Below are 26,616 nucleotides of genomic sequence, written 5' to 3' on the forward strand. Positions count from 1 at the left end.
AAGCCTTTCTCCATGTGTTTCATCCTGATCTGTTTGTTTGTTGATGAAAATCATTGTACATTAAATTATAATAACTGAGTTAAATGTTGGCCAATTTTAGGTGGCGCTGTGGCATTCCAGGTGTCTGCGTAATTATGCGGACATCTGCGATGCGCCAGCAAGCTTTTCTCCACGTCTTTTGTCCTGATCAGTTTGTTTGTTGTTGAAAATCACTGTATATTAAATTATAGAAACTGTTTATAATTTAGCACAGACCTCTGCTACCTTACAGAGTTGGCTTTGTCTCTTGACTCGCATCAGCGTTTGATCAACACATATCTGCAATTAGCAGTTTTAAAATACAAAGCTAGCAGGAGATAAAGCCACAATATCTAAAGCCCCGGTCACAACCCACCGTGCGTTTTTTTTTTCGCCGTACGTTTTCTGCGGATGCCACGCCCACTACGTTTTTGTGAAAACGTACGGAGGCAGTAGCAAGAGGAGGGAGGGAGTACGTTCAACACACGGCTCTAGGAGTGTAACGATAAAGAGAGTTGACAATAAAGCAGTGTGTGTGTGTGTGTGGGGTCGCTTTTCTTTTTTATGAGTGGGACCGGAGCGGCAGGTGTTTTTCGGCGTCGGAGATGCATGAGCATGTCCAGCCTGCAGCGGTCAGTTGTACGAGTGTTTACTTGCCTCAAAAAGTTACAGCTAGTTAACAGACTGAAGCTGTGGAGTGTGTGTTGCTGACGTTTGGAAATAAAGTCCAAGTTCAAGTGAGAAGCTGCGTTGTGCATGCAAGTCTGTCGGCCTCCATAGTATGTGGTGAGTGCCGTAATCCGTACTGCCTACGTACGGATTTGGTTAATTCAATAGTAATTGAATGAAAATGTGCTGCTTTGAATCCGTACTGAGGCAGTACTCACAACGTGCGTCATCTGTACTGCTGGTGAATCCGCAGCCTGACCGCAGCGAAAGTTCTGCATGCACTAAAACCTCTACGGCGTGTCTGCGTGCTCCTAAATTGGTACTGAGGCAGTACTTATGACGTACAGATCTCCAAATTTAGCCCATGTTTTTGCAAGTAGACTGCACGCACGTGCAAGTACGGCGGGTTGTGACCACGGCTTTAAGGATCACAATTCCTGATCTACTGTTCAAGCACCACCTTCTGTAATGACAATCTGTTCTTCCTTCTCATTGCGCTGGACAGTAAATACATTAAATCTGACTGCAAAAGTGAAGCGTTAGCAGCTGTTATATTACACAAGAATACACACAAGCTTTGTAATGTAGCAGGGAGATTAACAAGGTACCTGCTTATGGACTTATGTTGTTTCGGTGAGAGGTGCAGTGTAGCGTACCATGAGATGCTCTCCACAGAAGATGATCCAAAAGGAGAGCAGCATGGAGTAGAAGATGCCCTGCCTGATGTCTCCAAAAAGGAGCATCCAGGTCCAGTTGAAGCCGATAGAAAACCACTCCACCGGAATATTGATGAACGTCATTGAGATTCCGAGAGCTAAGATTACCCTGAGAAAAAGAGAAAAAAAACAAAAAAAAAACAATAATTAGATGTTTCATAAAACTCATGCCTTTTTCACAATCATGTGCCTGTCCACGTTGCACAGAAACCATAGGACCAGCGACACACACCAAAATGTAAGTCCTTTTTCTCTTGTTCAAAAATGTAAAAAAAAGAATAGCACATTTTTAGCTGTTATATAAAACAAATAATGAATGTTTTTCATTTATTCAAAGGAATGAACATTTCATGAGCTGAAAGAGGAAATGTACCATTCAGCGAGGCAAAGCACTCTGGGTCACCACAGCAAATCCATGGTCTGCATGTTGAATTGGAATGGGTTTTACGCCGGATGCCCTTCCTGAAGCTACTCCACATTACATGGGAAAATGTGGCAGGGGTGGGGTTTGAACCAAGAACCTTCTAACACTGAAACCAAGTATAATAACCACTTGGCCACCACCACTAACGAACTAAATAATGTCACTATACGAGGCCCAAAACACAAATGAACTACTTTATTAAGCCCCTGAACTCTGTGTGAAGTGAACTGAAGGGGATTTCACCAGTTTAATGTGTAGTTTAAAGACAGGAGCAAAGTCAGAAGACTCAAAGACTGAGAGGAAACGGACTTCAATTTTAGATGTTGCATTCAAAGATAATGCCTTCACTAAACAGAACTGCAACAACAGCTTGCAAGCTGCTCACCCAGCGCTCTTCCTACATCTTCTGCCTGCACTCCCCCAGCATCCAGATGGGTGGGGCGTTGCCCTGTGCATGGATCAGTAGAGCTACATGATTGATTTGTAGGATTTGACCGTTATTTGCGGGTGACTGCTAGCATTGTACAGTAGTGTTCAGAATAATAGTAGTGCTATGTGACTAAAAAGATTAATCCAGGTTTTGAGTATATTTCTTATTGTTACATGGGAAACAAGGTACCAGTAGATTCAGTAGATTCTCACAAATCCAACAAGACCAAGCATTCATGATATGCACACTCTTAAGGCTATGCAATTGGGCTATTAGTAAAAAAAAAAAAAAAAAAGTAGAAAAGGGGGTGTTCACAATAATAGTAGTGTGACAGTCAGTCAGTGAGTTTGTCAATTTTGTGGAACAAACAGGTGTGAATCAGGTGTCCCCTATTTAAGAATGAAGCCAGCACCTGTTGAACATGCTTTTCTCTTTGAAAGCCTGAGGAAAATGGGACGTTCAAGACATTGTTCAGAAGAACAGCGTAGTTTGGTTAAAAAGTTGATTGGAGAGGGGAAAACTGTACGCAGGTGCAAAAAATTATAGGCTGTTCATCTACAATGATCTCCAATGCTTTAAAATGGACAAAAAACCAGAGATGCGTGGAAGAAAACGGAAAACAACCATCAATAACCAGAATGGCAAAGGCTCATCCATTGATCAGCGCCAGGATGATCAAAGACAGTCTGGAGTTACCTGTAATTGCTGTGACAGTTAGAAGACGCCTCTGTGAAGCTAATTTATTTGCAAGAATCCCCCGCAAAGTCCCTCTGTTAAATAAAAGACATGTGCAGAAGAGGTTACAATTTGCCAAAGAACACATCAACTGGCCTAAAGAGAAATATTTTGTGGACTGGTGAGAGTAAAATTGTTCTTTTTGGGTCCAAGGGCTGCAGACAGTTTGTGAGACGACCCCCAAACTCTGAATTCAAGCCACAGTTCACAGTGAAGACAGTGAAGCATGATGGTGCAAGCATCATGATATGGGCATGTTTCTCCTACTATGGTGTTGGGCCTATATATCGCATACCAGGTATCATGGATCAGTTGGGATATGTCAAAATACTTGAAGAGGTCATGTTGCCTTAAGCCCCTTTCAAACCGGGGCTGCTCCCAGTTGCTCCCTGTGGCATCATGACAACGCAGGAATTTCTACATCAGGTGCGCGCAGTAGGGGGCAGAGAGGAGGTGAGAACGCAGCCTGCAGGTTCTCTGCACAGAGAAGTCAGAGTGCACAGTTTGGCTGCAGACAGACTGTGCACTCTGACTTCTCTTCTACTTGTTGTGCTGAGCTGCAGGGCTGCAGTCTGCGTTCTGTTATAGTTTATCTTTCCTCCCTTGACTGCGAGATGTGTGCGTGCGCATGCAAAAGCAAACATGGAGATGTCTGGAGTTCTACTTGATATTCACATGTCCTGGTCTTATGTCCTTTTTTAACTGTGATGAGAGAGTCTGAGGAGAGAAAGGAACTAACTGCCTGCAGACAATTTTTTTTCTTTTCTTTCCACCTTTGACCGTGAGATGCGCGCGCACGGACCATCAAGCAAATGTGGAAATGTCTGGAGTTCTACTTGATGTTGACATGTCCTGTCTCAGGACTTATGTCCTTTTTTGTCCTTTTTTTTTTTTTAACTGTGATGTGAGAGTTTGAGCAGAGAACAAGGAAGTAATGCCTGCAGCCAGACTCTTTTTTTTCTTTTAATTGTTCACATGTGCGCGCATGAACGAACGTCCATGAGTGGACTAGAGATGTCCGGACTTTTTACTGGATATTTCTGGCAATCAGTCTGCATTTTTTTCTTCAGTGTGTAGTTTTTACTGCATTGAGTGCACGGTATAAAAACAATCCTGCGTGATTTATACTGCATGAACAATGGAACACAGCAGGAATCATAAATTGGCTTCCGAGTCACGCCGGGTAACACCTCTTTGCCCCGAGTTACGCCTCTTTGCCCCGACTTGCGCTGGAACCACTTCCTTTCTGCGTCGAGCACAGGACACCAAAAAAATTAAACAGGTTTAATTTTTCAGCGCCCGACTTGCTTCCTCCTTTGTGCCCCTCGCGCTGTTGTGGCGCCAAGCTGCATCGTCTCGGCACTGAGTTGCTTTCACCTGACGTCATCATAATGACGCATGGCGCAACTGGGAGCAACCGGGAGCACCCCCGGTGTGAAAGGGGCTTTATGCTGAAGAGGACATGCCCTTGAAATGGGTGTTTCAACAAGACAATGACCCCAAGCACACTAGCAAACAAGCAAAATCTTGGTTCCAAACCAACAAAATTAATGCCTCGCAGATGTGAAGAAATCATGAAAAACTGTGGTTATTCCACTAAATACTAGTTTAGTGATTCACAGGATTGCTAAAAAAGCAGTTTGAACATAATAGTGTTGAGTTTGTAGCATCAACAGCAGACTGATTGCCACACTACTATTATTGTGAACACCCCCTTTTCTACTTTTTTTTTTACTAATAGCCCAATTTCATAGCCTTAAGAGTGTGCATATCATGAATGCTTGGTCTTGTTGGATTTGTGAGAATCTACTGAATCTACTGGTACCTTGTTTCCCATGTAACAATAAGAAATATACTCAAAACCTGGATTGATCTTTTTACTCACATAGCACTACTATGATTCTGAACACTACTGTACATCTGAAACGGTATATGTCAAATCAAAACTGTATTTTGTCTGTGTAGCGTGGTAAGCAAAGAAGTATGCATCATGGTGTCACAGAGGAGATACAAAGTAAGAAATAGACCAAGGACATAGCCATGAGACATACTGTCCAACAGAACGTGAAACAAACGTCTGAAAACCTGGTACACTGTTTATTTATAACACAAACATCGGTTTAGCCATCAGAAGCTACGAGCTAATTAATGTTTTCATTACAAGTGAAAACGGCCAGTAAACTACTACTTTAATCACACAACAAATGACCATACGTGAGGAGAACGTGCAATGCAAAGAAATGTTTGAAAACGCTTTTGTAGTACATTTGTGAAAAAAAATAATAAACTCACGGCTAATTTTTTTTTCTTGTTCTTAAAAGAGCTATCCTTATAGTTCAAATATGTCCAAATAAGGTATCTTCCAAATAGAAAAAAAAATTGTCCCTCTTATTTCAAAACTCTGGTCTTCCAATTAAAACATTACTTCTGAAGAACAAAGAAGGTTTTACAAAGAAGAAGCAGAAAGTCTGTGCTAATATATTAGCCTCAGTGTCTGTGATACGTCTGTTTCGTGACCAAACAACAGACTGGATTTTATTTGAGTCTCTATACAGAGCGTGAGTCTGCTCGTTTGGAGTTTTCTGCTTTGTCATTTAATAATTAACAACTGATTATCACATGTGGCTTGAACCTTGTGAGCCAAGCACAGACGAATGTTTGAAGATTTCTTATGGATTTATTTTGAACATTTCCTGAAGTGAGTCACAGTGGTCCAACTAAAAAAAAAAAGGTGATTTCCGTTTAAACCAGCTCACTGTGGAATTTGTTACCTCCGCCAACGAATAATGTTTTTATTCTGTTTGTTTGTTTGTGAACAGCCTGTAACCCACCATTTTTCATATATCTTTATGAAATTTTTACTGAGGATTCATATCCTGATAGGCAAGAACTGATTCAGTTTTCAAGATCATAGGTCAAAGTTTGGAAAAATCTATCTTTAACATTGAACAAATTTTCAAAAATTTACAACTGTCAAAAAGCATCAAATTTATTTCATATTTGAGAGCATTTAGGATGTTATCCTTTATTGACTGACAACGCTTGATCCGGATTACAGATTTTGTGGCCATTTAAATTTAACACTGAAAACCCAATTTAATGTATATTTTACATTATATCTTAATCAAAAATGCCCCAATCACTCTCATATTTGAAAGTGAGGTGCACAATGGCACTCACTATCACCTGACAAAGTTTAATCCGGATCTGATCTGGACTGTGGATTTTGTGGACATTTGATTTAATATTGAAAAGCCCATTTAGTGTACATTTTTCATTATATCTCAATCAAAAGTGCCTCAATCACTCTCATTTGTGACAATGAGGTGCAAACTGACACTCTCAATGAATAGACAAAGTTTGAGCCGCATTGCGGATTTAGCGGATATTTGATTTCAACAATGAAAAGCCCTTCTGATCTATAGTTTGTATTATATTTTAGCTTATGAAAAGCCACTTCTAACAGGACTTTGACCTTGAAACTTTTTTCAAACGTGAAAATTTGTGGAATTGGAAACTAGTGTTGGCAGAGGTCTGCGCTCTATGAGCGCGGTGCTCTGGTCTGTTACTGTTTATGTTCTGTTTCTCCGAAGCATGACATGAGGAAAAGCTCAAAATAGTGACGCCATCACATTCACTTGTATAACAAATGCTTTAAATGTGACCCGACTCTGTTTTCAAACACATGCTTAAAGCAAGTGAGCCCCATCATGAAGTTTCCACGTCTTGTTTATTTCAAACAAAAAGGCAGTTTAATGTGTTTCTAGTTTCCACTGTAAAGAAAATCCCTCGCCACGAATTGCGATTTTTCAGTATACGAGGTCTCTTAGATAATAAACCGACCCTTTTATTTTTTTTTTAACTATATGGATTTGAATGACATGCGATTACACCAATCATGCTTGAACCCTCGTGCGCATGCGTGAGTTTTTTCACGCGTGTCGGTGATGTCATTTCCCTGTGGGCAGGCCTTGAGTGAGATGTGGTCCCGCCCTCTCGGCTGAATTCCTTTGTTTCACACGCTGCACGCGCGTTGCTTTATCAAAATTTTTTCTGGACCTGTGAGGAATATCCGAGTGGACACTATTCGAGAAATTAAAATGGTTTTCTGTGAAAAGTTTAACGGCTGATGAGAGATTATGGGGTGTTTCTGTCGGTGTAAGGACTTCCCACGGAGCGGGACGTCCTGCAGCGCTTCCAGGCGCTGTTGTCGGCCTGTTTCGAGCTTAAAACATCCTAATTTAAGGCTTAATTCACCCAGGACATCGTGAGAGAACAGAGAAGATTCAGAAGAGGCCGGCATGAGGAATTTATGCGGACATTCCACTGTTTAAGGACATTTTTTTAATGAAAGACGTACGCGCAAATTCGCCGAGTCGTTTCCGTGACGACTCGGCAAATCTGTGTGCGCCGCGACAGGAAAAACACCTCCGTGTTGAAAACCATTTGTAGAATTCAGGCGGCTTTTAATGGCTTTCAACAAGTGAGTAACTGAGAAATTGTTTAACAGCTTGGGCATGTTCCAACTTGCCCGTTAAGATTTCCAACGGAGGTGTTTTTCCTGCCGCGACCCCCCGCGGTCGGGTCCAGCCCGACATGCGACTCTGCCCGCACATTCTTTATTACAAAATGACCGTTAACAATGGAATGTCCAAATAAACTCCTCATGCCGACTTCTTCTGAAAGTTCTCTGTTCTCTGACGACTTACTGTGTCAACAGAGCCTGAAATGTGGAAGTTTTCAACTTCAAACGGCGAGACGCTGCCGCCTCGAAGCGCAGATCGCCGTCAGGCGCCGTGGACCGTCCTTAAAGCGACACTACCAGACCAAAATCTCTCATCAGCCGTTAAAATTTTTACCGAAAACCAGCTGAATTTATTGAATGGTGTCCACTCAGTTGTGCCTTACAGTTTTGAAAAATTTTTTATCAAACAAAGCAACAGTCTCTGAGCCATTCCTAAACAATGAAAAAAATCGACGAGCGGGTGGATGACTCCTCACTCAAAGACTGCCCACAGGCGAATGACGTAACCGACAGGCGTGAAAAAACTCTTGCATGCCCACGAGGGTTCAAGCATGTCTGATGTAATCACACGTGATTCAAATCCATATGGTTTTTGAAAAAATAATAAGGTCGGATACTTTTCTAATAGACCTCGTATAAGTCACACTGGACTATAAGTCAAAAAAGAAAAAAAAAAAACCCACAAATTATGTCTCATCCTTTCTGATTTTGTTTTGGTCACAGAAGATGAGAAGAAGAACAAGAACAGTGTACCACAAAATGACTGAATTGAAACAAAACACAGACAGGTTCATCAAACTGATGTGCAGCATGTCACCTGTAGCACAAAAAAAGTCTCCTCCCAACTGGGCTGTCATTCCACTCCTTTAGAAAGTAAGAAATGTGACTGACTATAAGACTATATTTGTGACTGGTTTCAGGCATTGCATTGGCAACAATATGACAACACCAGGCAATTCACGTTATTTCGAGGACTGTCAGGTTGTTCACTGTGCATGCACTAATTGCTCGAGTTGGCTACATAACAGAATGACAAGTCCAATTACCAGCACGATTTAAAGTCCAGAAATATGTCACGTCCTGTACAAGCTCTGAGACCCACTGGCATGGGTGTTTATCCATGGGTTCCACAGCATGAAGCAGCTGACATTCTAAAACTCCCTCTGGATGGATCCAGTCCATCTCATGTTACTTACAGAACCAAGGCTGGTACTATTTTACAGCTGTGTGGACTGACAATGCAACATGTCTCTTGTCTTGTTCAATGACAAACAGGTAATGTGACTACAATTGAAACCCAGGTCTACATATTGGTGACATAACACATTATTCCACTGAGCTACCTGCTCTGCACATCCAAGGGATTATTTATTAGATTATATATTCTGCTCAAAGCACATTACAGCCCCATCAACTGCACAGCTAGTTCATTTTTGTCACGACTAGTCTTCCAACACTTAAATTTCAGACTTTATGGAGAACAACAAGAGTGAAAGAATTAGAGAATGCCTGCAGGGAGACGGCACAGAGTGTCTGAATCAGGTTCCGGCATGCTGCAGCAGATGAAAGGATGATCACAGACGGATGACTCAGAGCTATAGCTTCAGAAAAAGACAAAAAAGGTGGGAAAAAAAACACTCAAAATAGTGACAGGCAAGCTTTTTATTCCCCAGATACCAAGAGCCACGTAAGTACAAGTTTTCTAATCAAACTTGTTGTGTGGGCCGCTGAAGAGGAGGTACTGCTGGCCCACCACCACCAGAGGGCGCCCTGCCTGGAGTGCGGGCTCCAGGCACCAGAGGGCGTCGCCACCTGAGATGAGCAGCCAGGGTGACAGCTGTCACCCATTATTGGACACAGCTGTTTCTACTCGGCACCAAGGTATATCAGGAGGACGGCGTCTCCACCTCAGTGCCGAGATATCGCCTAAGACTGAGGTAGTATCTCTGCATTCTTATTCTGATTAACCAGCTAATCATTTGTTAAACCTTTTCAGGATTGTTGACTGCTAGAAGCTATATTGCTTGGAGAAGTACTCACCTTCCTGTTGTGCATTGACAAGAGGTGGAGGCGGCTTCTCCCCTCTCCGTTACTGGGTGCTGTCGCATCACACCTGTGTGTTGTTGCTCTCTCCTGCCAGCAGTACCGGATCCGACGAGCGGAGGCAGTGGCCACCTGGGAATTCGGGACTTGGCGGTTCCAGTATTTCCAGGGTTCGGTGGCAGAGGAGATCGGGGTGGTTCCGGTTCGACTGAGACGGGTGTCTCCTACCTTCGAGCCTGCCCACACGACACCAGCAAATTCAACCCCAAATTGTGATTGTTGTACTTATTGTGCTTGTTTCACAATAGTAAACCTTGTTATTTATCTTCCTCCATTGTCCGTTCATTGCGCCCCCTGTTGTGGGTCCGTGTTCCTACACTTTCACAACAAAACTACTCACATTTGTCAGCAAATTACCAAGACAATAAAGTGAAACCACAACTGGCTGGAATGCCAAGAATGTGTACTGTTCACAACACCAAAAGGCGGGGGGAAGGGGCGGTTGGGAGTGAAAAGTTTGTGAAACTAAAGGCCCCCTTACACATGCATGACTTTGATCCGTGCACTTGCACGCACAAGTGTAAATGCGTCTCAAACTCGTTGTAAACCAGCATAAATGGTGCACAGCTTCGTGCACATCCACAAAGAAAATTTTGAAATGTTCAAAATCTCCATCACGCATTAATGACGTGAACATCAAGTGAACAGTGTGCAAACAAGTCAAAAACACTGCGTGTGAGTACGAGTGATTGCGTCAGTGCACTGCATCAGAGTGCAGCTCATCTGAACGATTATAACAAGATGTTAAATTTATCACAAACATACTTTTACAGCTGCACACAAGAAGGAATGTACATGCAACTGTTTTACCAAGCCATTATAATATACACATGACAAATACTTATCTTTTTAGACAGTTCCAAATGCTTTCTCCACCTCGTTTAATGCGTGAGAAAAGCTCCAGCTGGAACAGTCCGCTGTGATTCCATAAGCGATTAGAGGTGTTTTCAACAGCCAACTCGAAAAGAAAATTATTAATTCGCTATGAAATAATTATTTTCCATACGGATCGTCCAGCGCACGAGTGGCAGCCAGTGGAACAAAGTGCGGCATCCAGCTGGGAACACAGTGTGTGGGATCATCATGACAATGTGCATGCAAGTGCGCAGATCAAAGTCGTGCAAGTGTCAGGGCACATTTCAATTCAATTCAATTTTTTTTATATAGCGCCAAATCACAACAAACAGCTGCCCCAAGGCGCTTTATATTGTAAGGCAAGGCCATACAATAATTACGTAAAAACCCCAAAGGTCAAAACGACCCCCTGTGAGCAAGCACTTGGCGACAGTGGGAAGGAAAAACTCCCTTTTAACAGGAAGAAACCTCCAGCAGAACCAGGCTCAGGGAGGGGCAGTCTTCTGCTGGGACTGGTTGGGGCTGAGGGAGAGAACCAGGAAAAAGACATGCTGTGGAGGGGAGCAGAGATCAATCACTAATGATTAAATGCAGAGTGGTGCATACAGAGCAAAAAGAGAAAGAAACACTCAGTGCATTATGGGAACCCCCCAGCAGTCTAAGTATATAGCAGCATAACTAAGGGATGGTTCAGGGTCACCTGATCCAGCCCTAACTATAAGCTTTAGCAAAAAGGAAAGTTTTAAGCCTAATCTTAAAAGTAGAGAGGGTGTCTGTCTCCCTGATCTGAATTGGGAGCTGGTTCCACAGGAGAGGAGCCTGAAAGCTGAAGGCTCTGCCTCCCATTCTACTCTTACAAACCCTAGGAACTACAAGTAAGCCTGCAGTCTGAGAGCGAAGCGCTCTATTGGGGTGATATGGTACTATGAGGTCCCTAAGATAAGAAGGGACCTGATTATTCAAAACCTTATAAGTAAGAAGAAGAATTTTAAATTCTATTCTAGAATTAACAGGAAGCCAATGAAGAGAGGCCAACATGGGTGAGATATGCTCTCTCCTTCTAGTCCCCGTCAGTACTCTAGCTGCAGCATTTTGAATTAACTGAAGGCTTTTCAGGGAACTTTTAGGACAACCTGATAATAATGAATTACAATAGTCCAGCCTAGAGGAAATAAATGCATGAATTAGTTTTTCAGCATCACTCTGAGACAAGACCTTTCTAATTTTTAAGATTTGTGGGGCCAAGTACAATAACTTCAGTTTTATCTGAGTTTAAAAGCAGGAAATTAGAGGTCATCCATGTCCTTATGTCTGTAAGACAATCCTGCAGTTTAGCTAATTGGTGTGTGTCCTCTGGCTTCATGGATAGATAAAGCTGGGTATCATCTGCGTAACAATGAAAATTTAAGCAATGCCGTCTAATAATACTGCCTAAGGGAAGCATGTATAAAGTGAATAAAATTGGTCCTAGCACAGAACCTTGTGGAACTCCATAATTAACCTTAGTCTGTGAAGAAGATTCCCCATTTACATGAACAAATTGTAATCTATTAGATAAATATGATTCAAACCACCGCAGTGCAGTGCCTTTAATACCTATGGCATGCTCTAATCTTTGTAATAAAATTTTGTCAACAGTATCAAAAGCAGCACTGAGGTCTAACAGAACAAGCACAGAGATGAGTCCACTGTCTGAGGCCATAAGTAGATCATTTGTAACCTTCACTAATGCTGTTTCTGTACTATGATGAATTCTAAAACCTGACTGAAACTCTTCAAATAGACCATTCCTCTGCAGATGATCAGTTAGCTGTTTTACAACTACCCTTTCAAGAATTTTTGAGAGAAAAGGAAGGTTGGAGATTGGCCTATAATTATCTAAGATAGCTGGGTCAAGTGATGGCTTTTTAAGTAATGGTTTAATTACTGCCATCTTAAAAGCCTGTGGTACATAGCCAACTAATAAAGATAGATTGATCATATTTAAGATCGAAGCATTAAATAATGGTAGGGCTTCCTTGAGCAGCCTGGTAGGAATGGGGTCCAATAGACATGTTGATGGTTTGGATGAAGTAACTAATGAAAATAACTCAGACAGAACAATTGGAGAGAAAGAGTCTAACCAAATACCGGCATCACTGAAAGCAGCCAAAGATAACGATATGTCTTTGGGATGGTTATGAGTAATTTTTTCTCTAATAGTTAAAATTTTATTAGCAAAGAAAGTCATGAAGTCATTACTAGTTAAAGTTAAAGGAATACTCGGCTCAATAGAGCTCTGACTCTTTGTCAGCCTGGCTACAGTGCTGAAAAGAAACCTGGGGTTGTTCTTATTTTCTTCAATTAGTGATGAGTAGTAAGATGTCCTAGCTTTACGGAGGGCTTTTTTATAGAGCAACAGACTCTTTTTCCAGGCTAAGTGAAGATCTTCTAAATTAGTGAGACGCCATTTCCTCTCCAACTTACGGGTTATCTGCTTTAAGCTGCGAGTTTGTGAGTTATACCACGGAGTCAGGCACTTCTGATTTAAGGCTCTCTTTTTCAGAGGAGCTACAGCATCCAAAGTTGTCTTCAATGAGGATGTAAAACTATTGACGAGATACTCTATCTCACTTACAGAGTTTAGGTAGCTACTCTGCACTGTGTTGGTATATGGCATTAGGGAACATAAAGAAGGAAACATATCTTTAAACCTAGTTACAGCGCTTTCTGAAAGACTTCTAGTGTAATGAAACTTATTCCCCACTGCTGGGTAGTCCATCAGAGTAAATGTAAATATTATTAAGAAATGATCAGACAGAAGGGAGTTTTCAGGGAATACTGTTAAGTCTTCAATTTCCATACCATAAGTCAGAACAAGATCTAAGATATGATTAAAGTGGTGGGTGGACTCATTTACATTTTGAGCAAAGCCAATTGAGTCTAATAATAGATTAAATGCAGTGTTGAGGCTGTCATTCTCAGCATCTGTGTGGATGTTAAAATCGCCCACTATAATTATCTTATCTGAGCTAAGCACTAAGTCAGACAAAAGTTCTGAAAATTCACAGAGAAACTCACAGTAACGACCAGGAGGACGATAGATAACTACAAATAAAACTGGTTTTTGGGACTTCCAATTTGGATGGACAAGACTAAGAGTCAAGCTTTCAAATGAATTAAAGCTCTGTCTGGGTTTTTGATTAATTAATAAGCTGGAATGGAAGATTGCTGCTAATCCTCCGCCTCGGCCCATGCTACGAGCGTTCTGGCAGTTAGTGTGACTCGGGGGTGTTGACTCATTTAAACTAACATATTCATCCTGCTGTAACCAGGTTTCTGTAAGGCAGAATAAATCAATATGTTGATCAATTATTATATCATTTACTAACAGGGACTTAGAAGAGAGAGACCTAATGTTTAATAGACCACATTTAACTGTTTTAGTCTGTGGTGCAGTTGAAAGTGCTATATTATTTTTTCTTTTTGAATTTTTATGCTTAAATAGATTTTTGCTGGTTATTGGTGGTCTGGGAGCAGGCACCGTCTCAACGGGGATGGGGTAATGAGGGGATGGCAGGGGGAGAGAAGCTGCAGAGAGGTGTGTAAGACTACAACTCTGCTTCCTGGTCCCAACCCTGGATAGTCACGGTTTGGAGGATTTAAGAAAATTGGCCAGATTTCTAAAAATGAGAGCTGCTCCATCCAAAGTGGGATGGATGCCGTCTCTCCTAACAAGACCAGGTTTTCCCCAGAAGCTTTGCCAATTATAGACATTATAGAAAAGTCTATGCCAGGTAAAATCAACCATTTTTTCCAGTCAAGGTTTTCTCAGTGGATTCTAGTAGTTTCAAAAAAGCTGTTTAAAATAAGACCTGGGGCCATCTTGAATTTTGCCTCAAATCCAATATGGCCACCAAAAATCCAATATGGCCACCAAAGTACCTAAAATCTTATCTGAAAGACCATTATCAAGTGAAAAGCAGATATGTTTTTCACTAATCTGTCATGATAATAGCTGGTGAACATAATCCAGCTGGATTGATGTCACAGCAGTACATTATTGCTGTTTAAATCCAATATGGCCGACAGGGCCAACCACGTTTCCAGAAAATAGCTGTATCTCCTGGTCTGTTCAAGATATGGCTGTGAATTTAGTGTCTATACCTAGGTTTTCAGGTGTGAGGAATCCAAATATGACATCATATTTGAAATTAGGTCAGTAGGTCATGGGGTAAATTCAAGATGGCCACCAATGCCGAAGTCTATAATACTCAGCCATAATATGGCTGGTCTTGACGAATGTACGAGGGCTGTCCATAAAGTATAGGTCCTTTTTATTTTTTTTCAAAAACTATATGGATTTCATTCATATGTTTTTACGTCAGACATGCATGAACCCTCGTGCGCATGCGTGAGTTTTTCCACCCGTCGGTGACGTCATTCGCCTGTGAGCACTCCTTGTGGGAGGAATCCTCCAGCCCCTCGTCGGAATTCCTTTGTCTGAGAAGATGCTGAGAGACTGGCGCTTTTTTCTAAACCTGTGAGACACATCGAAGTGGACATGGTTCGAAAAATTAAGCTGGTTTTCAGTGAAAATTTTAACGGCTGATGAGAGATTTTGAGGTGATACTGTCGCTTTAAGGACTTCCCACGGTGCTAGACGTCGCACAGCGCTCTCAGGCGGCGTCATCAGCCTGTTTCAAGCTGAAAACCTCCACATTTCAGGCTCTATTGATCCAGGACGTCGTGAGAGAACAGAGAAGTTTCAGAAGAAGTCGGTGTCAGCATTTTATCCGGATATTCCACTGTTAAAGGAGATTTTTTTTAATGAAAGATGTGCGGACGGGTCCGCGCGTCGGGACGCAGCCGGCGCGGTGCGGCGGCACAGGAAAAACACCTCCGTGTTGATAACCATTTGTAAAATCCAGGCGGCTTTTGATGGCTTTCAGTGGAGTGAGTATATGAGAAATTGTTTAACAGCTGGACATGTTCCAACTTGTCCTTAAGGCTTCCAACAGAGGTGTTTTTCCTGTGGCGGAGCGTCGCGGCGGCTGCGAGCCGACGCACGGACCCGTCCGCACGTCTTTCATTAAAAAAAATCTCCTTTAACAGTGGAATATCCGGATAAAATGCTGAAACCGACTTCTTCTGAAACTTCTCTGTTCTCTCACGACGTCCTGGATCAATAGAGCCTGAAATGTGGAGGTTTTCAGCTTGAAACAGGCTGATGACGCCGCCTGAGAGCGCTGTGCGACGTCTCGCACTGTGGGAAGTCCTTAAAGCGACAGTATCACCTCAAAATCTCTCATCAGCCGTTAAAATTTTCACTGAAAACCAGCTTACTTTTTCGAACCGTGTCCACTTCGATGTGTCTCACAGGTTTAGAAAAAATTTTGATCAAACAAAGCGCCAGTCTCTCAGCAACTTCTCAGACAAAGGAATTCCGACGAGGGGCTGGACGACTCCTCCCACAAGGAGTGCTCACAGGCGAATGACGTCACCGACAGGTGTGGAAAAACTCACGCATGCGCACGAGGGTTCAAGCATGTCTGACGTAAAAACATATGAATGAAATCCATATAGTTTTTGAAAAAAATTAAAAGGACCTATACTTTATGGACAGACCTCGTATCTGTGGTCTGCTCACTGGTGCTGTATCCACCCTGCATTGGACCTCCTCTGAATTTTACCTCATGGTTGATTGTTGTTTCTGTGATCAGATCTCCGTGAATGGTATGAAAATGGTTCCCCGGTTAATGAGCCCCCAAATCCATTCTGTACTAGGTCCTCCCATGCTTCCTTGTGATTCTTCTTCACATTTTGCAGATTGACATGTTGGAATGTGAGGTATCTTGCATAATTCATGTGTCCGAAAGCAAAGCACTTTGGGAGTAGAGCACGTTCAGCTGCCATGTGAGTCTCAATACTTTTCTCCCAGACTGCCATGATAAGACAGAGCAAAGCAGATACATCCTTGAGGTACTCTATCATCATTTTTGCCTGTGTGCCTTCACATTTCAGTAGTGATGAACATATGTCTTTAAATCTAGGCAGGCTTATGAGAGATAGGAGATTTGTAGAACAAAGATTGTACCTTAGCTTGGCAATTTCCTGTTTTGTCTCCTATAGTGACTTGGATATTATCAATGAATAAGAACACATCATATGGAGCCTTTCGGACTCAGCCATGTTTTTTAGATTAATTTGGTTCAGTATCGCGGTGTTTCATGACTAAGGAAAAGACTATATGACTTGAGGAAATGAATAAATCTATGTCTTGGCTCTAGAATCACCTTTTGTGACTGTTGCAGGCTGAGCATGCAGATTATAGACTTCGACATTGGTGGTCATCTTGAATTTACCCCATGACCTACTGACCTAATTTCAAATATGATGTCATATTTGGATTCCTCACACCTGAAAACCTAGGTATAGACACCACATTCACAGCCATATCTTGAACAGACCAGGAGATACAGCTATTTTCTGAAAACGTGGTTGGCCCCGTCGGCCATATTGGATTTAAACAGCAATAATCTACTGCTGTGACATCAATCCAGCTGGATTACCTTCACCAGCTATTATCATGACAGATTAGTGAAAAACATATCTGCTTTTCACTTGATAAGGGTCTTTCAGATAAGATTTTAGGTAGTTTGGTGGCCATATTGGAATTTTGGTGGCCATATTGAATTTGAGGCAAAATTCAAGATGGCCCCAGGTCTTATTTTAAACAGCATGTCTGAAACTACTAGAATCCACTGAGAAAACCTTGACTGAAAAAAAATGGCCAATTTTACCTGGCATGGACCTGTCTATTAAGGAAGATAAGTGGAACAGAATAGAAGTTTTATTTGTCATTGTACACATACAACCAGATTAGGGGTGCCACTCCTAAATTTAGGAATAAGAAAAGATAAAAAGAACCCATCACTATGACTCAAATAACTATTTTAGCGAAAAAAGTGAAAAATGTGAGTATATAAATAAGTGAAGACATGTACAAGTTATTTCTTCTTCTTTGTCTTTCGGCTGTTCCCGTTAGGGGTCGCCACAGCAGATCAATCGTTTCCATCTCACCCTGTCCCCTGTATCTTCCTCTGTCACATCAACCACCTGCATGTCCTCTCTCAGCACATCCATGAACCTTCTCTTTGGTCTCCCTCTTCTCCTCCTGCCTGGTGGCTCCATCCTCAGCATCCTTCTCCCTATATACCCTGGGTCCCTCCTCTGCACATGTCCAAACCATCTCAATCTCGCCTCTCTGACTGTCTCCAAACCGTCCCACCTGAGCTGTCCCTCTGATATGTTCATTCCTAATCTTGTCCATTCTTGTCACTCCCAAAGAGAATCTCAACATCTTCAGCTCTGCCACCTCCAGCTCTGCCTCCTGTCTTTTTGTTAGTGTCACTGTCTCTAAACCATACAACATAGCTGGTCTCACTACTGTTTTGTAAACTTTCCCCTTCACTCTTGCTGATATTCTTCGGTCACAAATCACTCCTGCCACCTTTCTCCACCCACTCCACCCTGCCTGCACACTCTTCTTCACCTCTCTACCACACTCTTCATTACTTTGAACAGTTGACCCCAAATATTTAAACTCATCTACTTTCACCACTTCTACTCCTTGTAACTGCACTATTCCACTGGGCTCCCTCTCGTTCACACACGTACTCAGTCTTGCTTCTATTGACTTTCATTCCCCTTCTCTCCAAAGCATATCTCCACTTCTCCAGACTAGACTCAACTTGCTCTCTACTCTCACTACAAATCAAAATGTCATCTGTAAACATCATAGTCCATGGGGACTCCTGTCTGATCTCATCTGTCAACCTGTCCATCACCACTGCAAACAAGAAAGGACTCAGAGCTGATGTTTGGTGTAATCCCACCTCCACCTTGAATGAATCTGTCATTCCAACTGCGCATCTCACCGCTGTCACACTATTCTTGTACATGTCCTGCACTACCCTAACATACTTCTCTGCCACTCCAGACTTCCTCATACAATGCCACAACTCTTCTCTTGGCACCCTATCATAAGCTTTTTCTAAGTCCACAAACACACAATGTAACTCTTTCTGTCCTTCTCTGTACTTTTCCAACAGTATTCTCAGAGCAAACATTGCATCCGTAGTGCTCTTTCTCGGCATGAAACCATACTTCTGCTCACAGATCTTCACCTGTTTTCTAAGCCTAGCTTCTACTACTCTTTCCCATAACTTCATGCTGTGGCTGATCAGCTTTATGCCTCTGTAGTTACTGCAGCTCTGCACATCACCCTTGTTCTTGAAAATAGGAACCAGCACACTTCGTCTCCACTCCTCAGGCAACCTCTCACTTTCCAAGATTTTATTAAACAATCTGGTTAGAAACTCTACTGCCATCTCTCCTAGACATTTCCATGCCTCCATTGGAATGTCATCTGGACCAACTGCCTTTCCACTCTTCATCCTCTTCATAGAAGCCCTCACTTCTTCCTTGCTAATCTCTTTTACTTCCTGATTTACTCTCGCCACATCATCCAGCCTTTTCTCTCGCTCATTTTCTTTATTCATCAACTCTTCAAAATTTTCCCTCCACCTTCTCAGCACACACTCATTTGTCAGCACATTACCATGTGCATCTTTTACCACCCTAACCTGCTGCACATCCTTTCTAGCTCTGTCCCTTTGTCTGGCCAATCAGTACAAGTCCTTTTCTCCTTCCTTACTATTCAACTTCTTGTACAGCTTGCAATATGCATTTTCCTTTGCTTTTGCCACTTCTCGCCTTACGCCGCATCTCCTTGTACTCCTGTCTACTTTCTTCATCTCGCCGACTATCCCAAAACTTTTTCGCCAACCTCTTTCTCCTTATGCTTTCCTGGACCTCTTCATTCCACCACCAAGTCTCCTTGTCTTCCTTCCACTGTCCAGATGTCATACCCAGTACTGCCCTAGCTGTCTCCCTCACCACATCTGCAGTACTTTTCCAGTTGTCCAAAATTGCTTCCCCTCCAACTAGTGTTTCTCTCACCTGCTCGCTAAATTTCACACAACAGTCTTCCTCCTTCAGCTTCCACCATCTGATCCTTTGTTGAGCTCTCACTCTCTTCTTCTTCTTTACCTCTAACGTCATCCTACGAACAACCATCCTATGCTGTCTAGTGACACTCTCTCCTGCTACCACCTTACAGTCTGTGATTTCTTTTAGCTTGCATCTCCTATAAAGAATGTAGTCCACCTGTGTGCACCTTCCTCCACTCTTATATGTTACCCTGTGCTCCTCCCTTTTCTTAAAGTAGGTATTCACCACAGCCATTTCCATCCTTTTTGCAAAATCAACTACCATCTGTCCTTCCCCATTCCTATCCTTGATACCATATCTACCCATTACTTCCTCATCACCTCTGTTCCCTTCACCAATATGCCCACTGAAGTCTGCTCCTATCACCACTCTTTCATGCTTGGGCACACTCTCCACCACCTCATCTAATACACTCCAGAAATCTTCTTTCTCCTTCATCTCATAACCTACCTGTGGGGCATATGCACTCATGATATTCATCATCACCCCTTCAATTTCCAACTTCACACTCATCACCCTGTCAGACACTCGCTTAACCTCCAACACACTTTTAACATACTCTTCCTTTAAAATGACCCCAACACCATTTCTCTTCCTGTCCTCACCATGGTAAAACAACTTGTACCCACCGCCGATGCTCCTGCTCTTACTTCCCTTCCACTTGGTCTCTTGCACACACAATATGTCTACCTTTCTCCTCTCCATCATATCAGCCAGCTCTCTCCCTTTACCAGTCATACTACCAACATTCAAAATCCCCACTCTCATTTCCACCCTTCTAGTTTTCTTCTTCTCCCGCTGTTCGTGGCAACGTTTTCCTCCTCTTCTTCGTCGTCTTCGCCCAGCAATAGCCCAATTTCCACCGGCACCCTGTTGGGCAATAGCACCGGTGGCAGACGTTGTTAACCCAGGCCGCGACCGATCCGGTATGGGAATTCGATTCTGAGTCTGCATAGTTGGGTTGGCTTGTTTTACGCCGGATGCCCTTCCTGACGCAACCCTCCTCATTTATCCGGGCTTGGGACCGGCACTCAGAATGTACTGGCCGCACACCCCATGTGGCTGAGTTATGTACAAGCTATTTAAACACATAAATATACAATCTAGATAAGGCACAGAAAAAATTAGATGGCACATATTGCACATACAACCCCTGGCAAAAATTATGGAATCACCGACCTCGGAGGATGTTCATTCAGTTGCTTAATTTTGTAGAAAAAAAAGCAGATCACAGACATGACACAAAACTAAAGTTATTTCAAATGGCAACTTTCTGGCTTTAAGAAACACTATAAGAAATCAGGAAAAAAAAAAATTGTGGCAGTCAGTAACGGTTACTTTATTAGACCAAGCAGAGGGAAAAAAATATGGAATCACTCAATTCTGAGGAAAAAATTATGGACTCATGAAAAATAAAAGAACACTCCAACACATCACTAGTATTTTGTTGCACCACCTCTGGCCTTTATAACAGCTTGCAGTCTCTGAGGCATGGACTTAATGACTGACAAGCAGTACTCTTCATCAATCTGGCTCCAACTTTCTCTGACTGCTGTTGCCAGATCAGCTTTGCAGGTTGGAGCCTTGTCATGGACCATTTTCTTCAACTTCCACCAAAGATTTTCAATTGGATTAAGATCCGGACTATTTGCAGGCCATGACATTGACCCTATGTGTCTTTTTGCAAGGAATGTTTTCACAGTTTTTGCTCTATGGCAAGATGCATTATCATCTTGAAAAATGATTTCATCATCCCCAAACATCCTTTCAATTGATGGGATAAGAAAAGTGTCCAAAATATCAATGTAAACTTGTGCATTTATTGATGATGTAATGACAGCCATCTCCCCAGTGCCTTTACCTGACATGCAGCCCCATGTCATCAATGACTGTGGAAATCTACATGTTCTCTTCAGGCAGTCATCTTTATAAATCTCATTGGAACGGCACCAACCAAAAGTTCCAACATCATCACCTGGCCCAATGCAGATTCGAGATTCATCACTGAATATGACTTTCATCCAGTCATCCACAGTCCACGATTGCTTTTCCTTAGCCCATTGTAACCTTGTTTTTTTTCTGTTTAGGTGTTCTGTATGTAAATCCCATTTCCTTTAGGCGGTTTCTTACAGTTCGGTCACAGACGTTGACTCCAGTTTCTTCCCATTCGTTCCTCATTTGTTTTGTTGTGCATTTTTGATTTTTTAGACATATTGCTTTAAGTTTTCTGTCTTGACGCTTTGATGTCTTCCTTGGTCTACCAGTATATTTGCCTTTAACAACCTTCCCATGTTGTTTGTATTTGGTCCAGAGTTTAGACACAACTGACTGAACAACCAACATCTTTTGCAACATTGCGTGATGATTTACCCTCTTAAGAGTTTGATAATCCTCTCCTTTGTTTCAATTGACATCTCTCATGTTGGAGCCATGATTCATGTCAGTCCACTTGGTGCAACAGCTCTCCAAGGTGTGATCACTCCTTTTTAGATGCAGACTAACGAGCAGATCTGATTTGATGCAGGTGTTAGTTTTGGGGATGAAAATTTACAGGGTGATTCCATAATTTATTCCTCAGAATTGAGTGAGTCCTATTTTTTTCCCTTTGCTTGGTCTAAAAAAGTAACCGTTACTGACTTCCACAATTTTTTTTCCTGATTTCTTATAGTGTTTCTTAAAGCCAGAAAGTTGTCATTTGAAATGACTTTAGTTTTGTGTCATGTCTGTGATCTGCTTTTTTTTCTACAAAATTAAACAACTGAATGAACATCCTCCGAGGCCGGTGATTCCATAATTATTGCCAGGGGTTGTATTTGTATGAGTATATCCCACAGGATTTCAGTTAGATTAGATTAGATAGAACTTTATTAACCCCTTGGAAAGACTCCCCAAGGGAAATTTAGTTATTGCACATGGAACGTCAGAAATATGAGTGTTTAATGTTCTCACAGCTCTGGGAAAGAAACTGTTTGTCATCCTGGAGGTTCAGGCTCTGATCGGCCTGTATCCCCTGCCCAAGTGGAGCAGGCTGAACAGGTGATGTGCTGAAGTGGGGGGATTTTGATAGTGGTAATAAAAAAAAAAAGGGATCCCTGACAAATGTTCTAAACAAGACTTTTAAATGAAAAAAAGAACTTAACTCATGTCTTTTCTGTTAATACAGCATACAGTACCTCATCTAGTCAGCAGATGGTGCTTCTTTGATATGCAGAGAGTCACTGCTCTTCTATACAGGTCATATGCAGGCGGTGCCACATACAGCCAAAGGTCAAGTTTAGCCGCTCACAATACACTTGGCTGTGTAAACAAGCCATCTCAGCTCGTCTTTCCTCTGTTTTTCGCCTTTTGATTTTTGCTAATACTCCATGCCAGAGACTTGTTGTGCAGTTCACTGTCACTGACAAACATTACCACAAAGGGTGGGGTTAGAAATGGTAAAATAAAAAAAATTAAAAAAAACCTGCATCACGAAAATGTTACTCATTTCGTTACGGAAACCACGACAGGACCACGAAAAAAAGTGAGACTCGGCTGAGTTTTGCTCCACAATCTCACAACGTACACAAAATTCAATAAAATTAATGACAAACAGTATCACTAAGGGTAGAGTTAGAAATAGTAAAGTAAAATACAAAAACACATCATGAAAATGTTACTCATTTCATTATGTAAGCCGCAACAGGAACACGGAAAAAAAAGTGCGACTTGCCTGAGTTTTTGCTCCACAATCTCACAGCAGTGTACACAAAATTTGATAAAGTTAATGCAAACATTATCACTAAGGGTAGGGTTAGAAATAGTAAAATAAAAATAAAAAAAAACTCGTCATGAAAATGTTCTTCATTTCATTATGGAAACCACGACAGGACCACAAAAAAAAAAAGTGTGATTAGGCTGAATTTTGCTCCACAATCTCACAGCAGCGTACACAAAATTTGATAAAGTTAATGACTAAAGCCTTGGTCCCACCGAATAATGAAGGCTGAAGAAGGAGCCATGCACGGGTGTGGGGTGATTATTTGAAGAATGACCCACGTTTTCATCTATCACGTATCCACTATGAAGGTGCCACTATGTGCCTCTCTGTACCCCGCATGTGCCATGTAGCAGCCTCTATTGAGCCACGACCGACCTGTCATTACAGCCTCGAATGGCTCGCATCAGCCACACTAATCCACGTAGTGCCATGATAGTGCCATGTTGGCACATGTTTAGGCATGAGTTTGGTCCAAACCTCCAGCCCTCCCACACCTGGTCCCTTCAAAGTGTGGGTTTTCAATTCACAGCACCATTTAAAGATGTCCCTTCTTTTTTTTTTTCTTTTTTTTTTTTTTAAACGCAGTCCAAAAATAGACACTCCATCACAGTTCCGCAGTTGTGCGCTGTGCGCCAGGCTGCTGTCCACCTGTAATACACCAGACCATCTAGACCCGAACCACGGGTTCCTGGAGAGCCGCCTCTGTGCTCCTCGCTGGCTCTGCGGCTCTCTGGCTTTTTTTTTTTTTTTTTTTTTTGCGGCTTTAAACACACAAAACTTCATGTCTGTCCATTTATTTCTGCAAAATCACTCTTTTGCACGCGCTGCTGTTGTCCTTTCATGGACAGCCGCCTCTCTGCTCTTTCTGGCTTCCTTTCCATCCGTGGCTTGCTGGCTTTAAGCACAATCATTTTCACAACGTGAATCCACTTTAACTTTGTGTTCGTCCGTTTATTTCTGCAAAAGCATTCTTTTGCGCGCGATGCCGTTCTGCATACAGAATGAGGTGGCCGTTTTATTATATACACCTGTGGATCATTTTCAATATATATATTTCTTTATTTCTTCTGCAGCTTACAAGTCACCATGATACAATTTTTAACTTTGTGTTATGTCTTCAAAATCGGTCTTTTGTGAGCTCTCCACCTGTGTTGCCGCACAGCTCCTGCTCTTAGCTGCTCCACTGGAGTTATCTTCCATGGCTTTAAACACACATCCACTTTCACGCAGTCACCCAAATTTTAACTTTGTGTTCGTCCAATATTGACTGAAATATCACTCTTTTGTGAGCTGGCATTCTGCCTAAATGCTCGTTTGAAGCGTGATGATGAGTCACTGCCTCAGTGCGCACACACAGCGGAGCTCATGTGATCCATTAATTCCAGAAGTGATTAGAGGTGTTTTCGGCATCCAAGGTTTGACAGAAAATGATTAATCCGCTACAAAATATTTATTTTATATAGAGTCCAGCGCACAGAGCAGGTGGAATTTGGTGCGCAAAGGAGGACAGCCGCTCCAAAAATAGCCTCTCAGGTCCTGTGTCAGTGCGCACACACAGCGGAGCTCATGTGATCCATTAACAAGATATTAAATTAACATACTTTTACATACAACAGACATCAATATACAGACATACTTTTACAGCTAGGAACTGTTTTATCAAGCTGTAAAAAACATTAAAAATAATTACCTTAAGCTGTTCAAAATATATCCCACATGGAGCAGGAAAAGAGAGGGGAAAAAAGCGTCCAAATGAAACAGTCCTAAAGATGGCAGAAGTGATTAGAGGTGTTTTCAACATCCAAGGTTTGGCAGAAAATGATTAATCCACTACAAAATATAGTCCAGCACACAGAGCAGGTGCAACTGTGTGCGCAAGAGGAGGAGCCGCTCCAAAAATAACCTCTCAGGTCCTGCGAAGGTGCCAGGCGCACGGATAATGGACTTTTTGCAGACTCGTAATGCCTCTAAGCTGCCGCAGTAACTCGAACACAAACTGTGCCACGCTGTTGTTGCTAAATTTTGAACATCTTGAAATTAGCGCCACGCTCAGAGAGGAGCCTCGTTAACTGAAGATAATGCCTCTAAGAGCCACTCTGAGCCACTATAATGCCACGATAGCTCACGAAACAAACAAAAAACAGGGTGCGTGGCTCCTTCTTCACTCAATGGGACCGAGACTTAACATTATCACTAAAGGTAGGGTTACAAATAGTAAAAATTAAAAAAAAAAATTAAAAAATGCATCATGAAAATGTTAGTCATTTAGTTACAAAAGCCACGAAGGGGCAACAGGAAAAAAAGTGGCTCGGCTGAGTTTTGCTCCATAATCTTAAAGCAATAAAGTTAATATGAACATTATCACTAAATGGTGTTATAAATATTACATCTGCAATCCTCAATTAACTTAAGTCCTGAGTGTACGTATACGTGCAGTGATAACAGTGTCGCTCTATGTGCAGTAAACAAAGAAAACAATGTGTACAAGTGCCCAAAATGGCATTTTTCTCCTTGTGCCGCTGTAATTCAGCACCAGAAAGATGTCTGGTATGTTTGCTTGCTCCACTGTCAAGTTCAGACATGATGAGTTTATCTCTAAACTTGTCCCACACTTTGCAGTACATGTGCTGTAACTCGTGTAAATAATTCTGGAAGCACTGCGCATGACCAGCAACATCGTGATGGGGGGGGGGTCGTCACGTGACTGTAAGGGGTCTATGACAGTCCTACCTATGACCAAAACAGCTCTGTATATAAACCAGTAAAGATTAAGACATTTTTACAAGTTTTTGGTTTTAAAAAGTAAAAGACAAATGTGAAATTGATAAGAAAGGAAACTGTGCCACAATAAAGTAACATGACCAAGTTGCTAAAAAATTCAAGGTCACCCTAAAATAGAAAAATACATTCAGCCAACTCGTAACCTTCACTCTGAAAACATGACTAAAGTGCTGCAAAAACAATACACCACAATCCATCAGACTAAATCACTCCATGACAACTCTGGCAGAAAAGTCAGCACAGAGTGACATGGACAAAGTGTTTTTTTTATTGCCTTAGGGAGGCTAAGATTGATAAAAATGAAATGTAAACTGTGTTTTGGATTTAACAACTTTAGTTTTAATAATCATTTTTAGAAACTCAGGCAGTGACTTTGAAATACATTTGTCTACTGTGTCTTCACAGTAGAATTGTGAACAAATTAAAACTCCGAGACCACTGAGGCATCACGCGTTTGGTAATGTAATGGTTTTAGTCATGTTGAAACTGCTATAGTTGCAACAGCTAAATGCGTTCATTTGCATTTTACTGCTGCAAAAGTAAAGATGT

General features: G+C 41.9%; 1 protein-coding gene across 1 annotated transcript in view; it reads right to left on the reverse strand.

The window, feature by feature from the left end:
- Window positions 1-26,616, reverse strand: part of wls (Wnt ligand secretion mediator) — a 141,038-nt gene that overhangs the window by 60,059 nt on the left and 54,363 nt on the right. Inside the window, exon 6 of the mRNA XM_034183020.1 lies at window positions 1,344-1,512. Within this exon, the coding sequence (XP_034038911.1) occupies window positions 1,344-1,512 (169 nt within the window). The remainder of the gene's footprint in view (window positions 1-1,343; window positions 1,513-26,616) is intronic.

Source organism: Thalassophryne amazonica, chromosome 12, assembly GCF_902500255.1.
Source record: "Thalassophryne amazonica chromosome 12, fThaAma1.1, whole genome shotgun sequence".
NCBI classification, from domain to species: domain Eukaryota; kingdom Metazoa; phylum Chordata; class Actinopteri; order Batrachoidiformes; family Batrachoididae; genus Thalassophryne; species Thalassophryne amazonica.